The sequence below is a fragment of the Populus euphratica genome, unplaced genomic scaffold (genome assembly GCF_000495115.2).
Source record: "Populus euphratica unplaced genomic scaffold, PopEup_1.0 scaffold58.1, whole genome shotgun sequence".
NCBI classification, from domain to species: Eukaryota; Viridiplantae; Streptophyta; class Magnoliopsida; order Malpighiales; family Salicaceae; genus Populus; species Populus euphratica.
This window is the reverse complement of record NW_011499864.1, coordinates 1,080,790-1,088,645: the sequence shown is the minus strand read 5'-3', so window position 1 is coordinate 1,088,645 and position 7,856 is coordinate 1,080,790. Positions and strand designations below refer to the sequence as shown.

General features: G+C 35.1%; 1 protein-coding gene across 1 annotated transcript; it reads right to left on the bottom strand.

Moving 5' to 3' along the window:
* Positions 1 to 4,325: 4,325 nt before the first annotated feature.
* LOC105125718 (transcription factor bHLH62) lies at positions 4,326 to 7,560 on the bottom strand. Its single transcript, XM_011026286.1, has 8 exons — positions 6,266 to 7,560; positions 5,935 to 6,153; positions 5,770 to 5,835; positions 5,612 to 5,680; positions 5,435 to 5,506; positions 5,120 to 5,347; positions 4,901 to 4,997; positions 4,326 to 4,801 (listed from the first exon to the last, which is right to left on the bottom strand). The coding sequence occupies exons 1-8, from the start codon at positions 7,166 to 7,168 to the stop codon at positions 4,764 to 4,766; spliced, it is 1,692 nt and encodes a 563-aa protein (XP_011024588.1). The 5' UTR covers positions 7,169 to 7,560; the 3' UTR covers positions 4,326 to 4,763.
* Positions 7,561 to 7,856: the final 296 nt, after the last annotated feature.

Sequence of the window (7,856 nt, the reverse complement as noted above, 5' to 3'; positions counted from 1 at the left end):
TATTTCAAAAAAATTATGATTTTCTCACATATTTTTCTACAAATTTTGCATAATATAGGGTTGTATATTTACACTATAAAATACAAATCCAGTATTAATATACCCTGTTTTCTCCAAAATTATTAAAAAAATTCAAAACATTTTCAAAAAAAGTTACAAAAAACTTTTAAATCAATTTCCATTTTCAAAAATATAAAAAATTATTTTCATGCATACAGTCAATTCCTAGAAATTTTCCAAGCATATTTTCATTAAAAGATTGCATATTTCTCATGGTTTGAAAATCCAAAAAATAGATATCATAACCAATTTATGATTATCTATTAGGATTTGACCAAAATATCAAAAATAAATTTCCAACCTTTTTTTTAGGGTTCAAATGTAGACTTTAATATCGGTAGAATGTAAAATTACATAATAAATTACACCCTCAGGTATTAAAGACATAAGGTGTAAATAAATGTGGTGCTAAATCTTAGACTTTAGAATGGTTAGAATTTAAACCAGTAAGATAGAGACTTTCTCATGAAGAGAAATCTGCCTTGAATCTTATAAAACATCAACGAATAGAAACCTGACTTAGAAAAAAAAACAATCAAATAACAATGCAGCTTATCTTGGGTAGGGTGCACTGGGGTGATACGTCTTTCCCTTGCACACCCAGTCTCTTACCCAGACTCTCGTAGACTATAGGCTCCTAGTGACCATAATTCTAGGTGACGAATATTAAACATTAATCATAATTTTATGATTAAATCCAAAACCCTTTCCAACATAAACACCTCACATAGGAGGCACGACAAACAGCCTCCGCCATCGCCATACGACTTTGCGTCGCTCACACCGCGTGACAGGATGGCGCTTTACTAGGAATCACCTTGTTTGGTTGGACTAAGCTTTGCTTGTTTGATTGTTTGTTATTTTTTTATCTTTAATTTTAGCTCGTATTTTTATTATTTTAACATGCATTTTGCAAATAAAATCCAATTCTAGGTTAAGTGCGGGGTAGCGATCTGCTTCATGACTTTCAATCGGGGTCTAAATGCATGAAACATCCAACTATAAGCTGAGTGATTACTTGGTAATAGCAGTCACACTGTGCCCCAACCATTCCTTGTAAACCGTTATACTACCTTCATATGAGGTGGTCACTAGGCAATTCATAAACCCTTTTTTCCAACCTTTTTTTTTTTTGTCTAAATGTAGACTTTAATATATGTAGAGTGTAAAATTACATGATAAAGTACACCATCATGTATTAAAGATATAAGTTGTAAATAAATGTGGTGCTAAATTTTAGACTTTAAAATAGTTAGAATTTAACCTAGCAAGATAGAGACTTTCTCGTGAAGAGAGATCTATCTTAAATATTAGAAAACACTAATGAATAGAAACCTAATTTAGAAAAAAAAATCAAATAACGATGCAACTTATCTTAGATAAGGTACACTAGGGGTAATGCATTTTCCTCTTGCAAGCTTATCTTAAATAGGGTACACTAGGGGTAATGCGTTTTCCTCTTGCACGACTAGTTCCTTACCCAGACTCTCGCAGACTATAGGTTTCTAGTAACCTTAATACTAGGTGCCAACCTTTTGCATAATTACTCTCGCATCATAGAATTTCTGTTGACCAGTTAGGGTTTTTAGTAACTATAATAATAAGTGGTGATTCGTTAAGTAAGATCATTCCCTCCATCAAAGAATAATATGCCATATCTTTTTTTTTTATCAAGATGGATTAATTTTTTAAATCGATTACATGATATCCGAATTTGACAAGCAAATAAATAAATTCCACCAACCAAAACAAATTTCCTCAAAATTCTTTTTGACACTGACATTTTCCTTCTTCGAGAAACGTGGGCATTTTAAAAGAATATTATTTTTCTTCCATTTTTTTTTCTGGTGAAATTATTAAATTATATTTAATTTAAAATTGACTTGAATGAATCTAAAATAATAATATTTTAATAATAAAAAATAAAATATTGTTATTTTAATTTTTCAAGTCAAATTAAATTTTAGATTTTGGATTATCCCATTAAGTTAACAAGAATATATCAAACTAGCTCTAATTTAATTTAATTTAAAATTTAACACGAACTGAAAATCTAATCAACGAATCACAAAATTAACAGCTAGACCTAATTTAATAATTTTGCTCTGCAGTTCTGCACCATGTACGTGAATTTTAAAGCGTGGAGCTCTGGTCCTCCATCATTGAGAAGAGCAATGCACTCAAGAAAAATGAATCAAATGAATGGTGTAAGAAGCTACTACTAATTAAATAATTGTTAGGTGGAGAGGCATAAAGCTTCACGAGTTGAAAAAAGCTCACCCTCGAAAAGTACATTGCAAATTGAAAACTGAGTAAATTTGTCCATCTCAAGTCACTAGAAGGGGGAAAAAAAGGGAAGAAAACAGGTAGGATTGTGACACAAAAAATTATATTTTCCTTGCAAATTACACATCGCGCATTGAAAAGAAGCGGGACTTGATGGTGAGATCCTTTGAAATGCAGAAAAACAAAATATTCTTACAGTTGGAGAGCATGAAATAACGCCATGGTTGGTGAAGCAAATGATGGGTTTTCTTCACAGCCCGTGTTCTCTTTTCTCCCCTGCAAAGAAAACACCCTTAAGAGGTTAAAGAGACCTAAAAATTAAAGGTTCATGGAGGTGAAACTTGAAAGAGATTGTAGGGGTCCCATTGGGAAGGGGGTGATAGAACAGCAACATCCTCTTATGAGCAATAGGTCACCTCTACCCTAATGATCACTAAATACCCTACAACACAACAATATATATAATTATTTGCCCACTGGTAGGGTAGGGCCTCGTCTTGGTGAGATAAATCTCACACTAATTCGCGGAAGCTCGAAGCTTTTCCTTCCATCAGGGACATGGATTTCAGGATTTTGATTAAGACAATTGACCTACAAAATTCCATTACACTAGTGGGCTCACTGCTATCTGAAGTTCTTGGTGGGATTTATGGGTTTTTCAGTAATTTGATAGTGGATATTTTTAAAAATATTTTTATTAAAAAATATATTAAAAATATATTTTTTTTATTTTTAAAAAATTATTTTAACATCAGCATATTAAAATAAAATAATATATATTAATTTAAAGTAAATTAATTAATTTTTTAAATACTTTTAAAATATAAAATCAAATAAGTTCATATTATTATTGTTTCAATATTTCTTACCAGAGAAATTCTGTAAATAAAAACACAAAGAAATAATAAAACAAGGCATGTCTTTCTATATTATTTATTTTAAAATAATAAAAATTTATTTCAAAACTATTTCAAATATGCTTATTTTATGTTTTTTTAATTAAATAGATTTTTATAAAGCGAGTTTGCACAACATTAAATACCAATAAAACTAGCCAATTAGAATGAGATGACAACCACCAATAATGGTCAAGTGGTAAGGATTTGGGATCAATGTCACGTAAACATTTTCTAATCATCTGTAATATTATAATATTATAGAATAAGCATGTTCTGTACAAGTTTTCTAATCCCTAGGGGCACAGCGCATTCACAGCATCTTTCTGATGACTAAATAAATAATAAGACTACAAATTTTGCAGAGCAATTATAGACCCTTGAATAAATAAATAAATAAAACCAGCTTGGCCGCAAGGCGGAAATCTTTTGTTAAACCCTAGAAAATGGATTTTTACTAACAACCTCACAGGAAAAGATTAGTCTATTTCCAAAGGGTATCTTTCCATACATGAATTCCACCGAACCAAACCCTTTCCTCCCTTTTCCTATTCACTAATACTTTTAAAAGTAGAGGGGATGATAAAGCCCTCTGATTCATTGAGTCTAGTCAGAATCTCACCACTGCCAACATGGGATTCTTTTGATGTTTATAAAATAATTATTATTTTTTTCTTTTCTTCGAAGGTTAGTTGTAGGATATGCGGTGCGGTGCGACTATAAATGTTTATCAACTAAAACTATATTCTAATAATATTTTATATATTTTTTTAAAAAAACTTCATTAACACTGCGCAGCGATGAACAGTTGTTTTGTTTAAAGTTTCCATTGCTTCATCTGCCTTTTTAAACCGCGACGTAAAATCTACAAACTTCTAACTTCCAATCTCTGGCTGATTGATTGGTACTTTGACATTAAAAAAGGGGAACAGAAACTTCTGTTTGTGGTTAATCGATGAAAATTACAGGAGGCCAGTAGTGTGTGCCAGAAATCATGCAATTGTTGACCCCAGCTCAAGATAAACCAATGTCATAATCACTCAAATCAGACTTTTACAGAAAGTCCTCAGCAGAGACAGCTGGTTACAACATAAGAAAGAATCAAATCCTAAAGATTACACAATCTAGCATCGCTTAATTATGATGATGCTTCTATTTCCATGGTCTTTATCTGTACATCAATGTACAGACAGATAGAAAAAGACAGGTAGTGAAATTCTTCATTTACTAATTAGAATCGTATCTTACATCAAATCTGGTGCTGCAAGACTTGGCACCAAGATACATAAGAACTAGGCTAGGATTTTACAGGGGATACTTCCAAGAAACTTGAAAAAAAGGATCTTGAGGGGGGGAAAAAATCAGGAATATGTAAAATCATGGGGAAAAAAAAATTCTTCCTCATCAACCTAATGATAAAATTGCTTAGTGATTCATGGGTTGGTCCATATAAGATTTCTTGTATGTACAGCGCCCTTTCTCTCCTTCTGGACTTCTTAAATTTGGACTGAAGAATGGTGATTAGAGCTCGATTTTCATGTGGGATACTTGATTTGAACCTGCATTAAATGAATGCTTGTCATGAACAAGAATTTTATTTTCATGGTTTTGGAGACTAGTTCAAAGCTCTGATGATTTCTGCCTCTCTTTTTTCTTACCATGGAAATTTTGTGGCAGAAATGTTTCCAGGTTTGGATTCTGGCCATAACCCATCTGAACAATGGTTTGCAGGTCATCTTCACAGAATGTTGGATACTGGACATAATTAGAGAAGCAGGTTCAGAAATGTGCTAGGGAAATTACCACAAAAGGGAAAAAAAATAATAAAATCTCTGCATTCACGTCATGGACTTCATGGTTACGAACTCAATATATACCTGATGAGCATTTTGGGTAAATCCATCAAGCGGGGGTAACTGAGCATTGAGGTTTTGGCATAGTCCAGTAGTATCTAATGGGTCCACAGAGCAGTGGGTCACTGCCCCGTTAGAAATATTGCTATGCAGTGGTGGATTTTGCTGCTGTTGGTGGCTAAATATTGCAGCCGGTTCCGAGGAATCTAATGGAAATATTGGATGGGGCAATGGTTGGCTTGATTGGAACATCTAAACACAAATGCAGCAGCAAATTCAGACTTAGAAGAATTGAAATTCATGTACAAAAAGGTTCAGGGCATTGACTAAAAGACTCACATCTTTTGAAATGAGAGTGTCCACGTTAAAATCCAGCCTGGTATTCACAGAAGCCAACTTCATAGAGAGGAACTGCCCACAGAAATAGCAAAGGGACAATCATTAGGCATGAAGCTTCAATTTTCAAACAAGATGAGGATTGTTGATTTCCACAAATATATATATATATTAATTTACCTCAACTTGCCGTTGCAATGACTGCACGTAATTTATGATTTCATCAAGCATAAGGGCTTTTCCTGTAACCTGACATGGACACACAAACCTTATTTTAGCATTTTAAAAATTCATGTTCTTGAAGCTAATGCATTCGAATTCTGAAAGTCTCAACACACCTTATTGCAACCAGGCACAAGATCTTGGAGAAGCTTCATTCGTTCACTGATTTTCTCTCTTCGAACCTGACAACATGTTGGTTAACCAGTGTTAATGCTAATCTGGAAATTACTCAAATTGATTGAATAAAATTGTATGGTATGCAATTGACTTCAAATTCTCACTCTTTCAGCAAGGCTATGGCTATCAGTTGCTTGACCCCTCCTTGCTCTAACATGAATGTAGTCCTTGGGAGGCTCGGGAGGCTTCGAATTGGCCTTGTTTTGGATATCATCCCCGCTGCCCTTTGGCTCTTCCTCTGCTTTAACAGGACCATTTTCATTCTCTTCTCCTTCATTTGGCTTGATTCTTTTCGTGTTTGAATTATCATCAGTTTCTGCATCCTGAACGAGAGAAATATCCCGTTTGATCAAAATTGTATTCCCGGTTGATAAATAAGAAGGGAAGAGATAAGAAAAGAAATTTGACTTGTTGGTAATCTATATAATTATGTACCTTCGTAGCATTGGCAGGTGGGTTTGATGCTGATTGTTTTGCTTTTCCCTTGGAAAGTGCTTTTCTTTTCCTGGAATTTAACTCATTGGAGGCCTTTAAACCTGCCTCCCCACTTGGAATTTGTTCAGATACAGAGGACTCCTGAGAATTTGTCAATTCGGATCGATCCTGCAATGGAGTACTCTTGTTACCCTTTTGAGATCCCACCGCCTTGAGTAAAGGACTACTCGCAACACGCGCCAACTTGCCATTTCCTATCAATGGATTACATCCATTAGCCATTTCAGCATTGTTTAGCCCCAACTGGCTGATTCTGCCGTTGAAACTCCTGCTGCCAAAGCAGGAGAACTTTGCAGCTCTCTCGGCAAATCCCGGATCAGCTGTGAATTCTGCCACACTGGAATTCAAACCCATTGGTTTTCCCAAACCCGGGATATTCAAATGCTCTTTCGAAAATTGATCCATGACAGGCATCTTCAGCTTGGGCGGTGAATTCAAAGGAGTAGTATAGCATGAGGTGTTGGCACTGTTATTGGCAGCTGTAATATATGAAGCTGCCAACATTGGCTGAGAATGCGGTGAGATCTCACCAAGGTTGTTGCTGTTGTCAATGTTTCCTAACTTTCCTATCAGTTCTCTGACCATAAAGCTCTCACTGGACACGTTACAGTTTGATACTCCTGGAGAGGACACCAGTGAGCTCAGGGAAGACTCAAAGGGAGGACTGTGATCCGTTGACTTTTCCCAGCTGGAATTGAACAAGCGGCGGGCTGAGCAATTATCTTGCATTTCCATGGGAGATGAGAGGGATTGCCAAATGGGCATCGATGAAGAAGTTGAGGTTGGTTCAAAGAGCAATGCTTGTGGAGGGACTCCTGCATTGAAAAAGTACTCACTCTCCATCAACAACCGTCACAGCTTTTCTTACTCAAGTTACAAGCACCAACAGCTAAGAGCCGAAGCAAATTAGCAAACAGACAGGAACTTGATCAACAAGTAAGGTGTTCCCTAGCAATTACTACGTAATAGAAAGAGAACAGACCGGTGGTTAGGTAAGGAAAAGCCTAAGAGGAGGAAGAGAGAGGGGAAGGGGGAAGGGTATAGCTGGGCTGTGATGGAGTTATATAGAGGAAAGAAGAGAGAAAAAAGGGTTAATAGTTCGTTTGACCTTAAGTTTTGTTACCCAAGTTGTCCTTTCTATTTCTTTCTCCGTAAAAGGTGGAGGAGAGGGTGGTTGCCGGGCCTTGGACGTCATCCATCCCTCTCTTGAAACACTACAATCTTCTTCTTAATTTGGCCGTTCAACTAAACGGAGGACTTGGCTTCCAAAACAGTACATTTTTCACCCAGTAAGGGGAGAGATAACTTTACTTATTATTGACGTGGCATTGCTTTTCTATAATAAAAGTAATTTCAAACCACTTTAAATTGAATTAATTTATACGTTAATTAAGATTAATCTTAAAAAAAACATTATTTTAAAACCGCACCTCTACATCCACATGCTGCAAATAACTTTATTTATTATTGGTTTGATATTGTTTTCTGATAATAAAAGCCACTTTAAATTAAATTAAAAAAACATATCTTT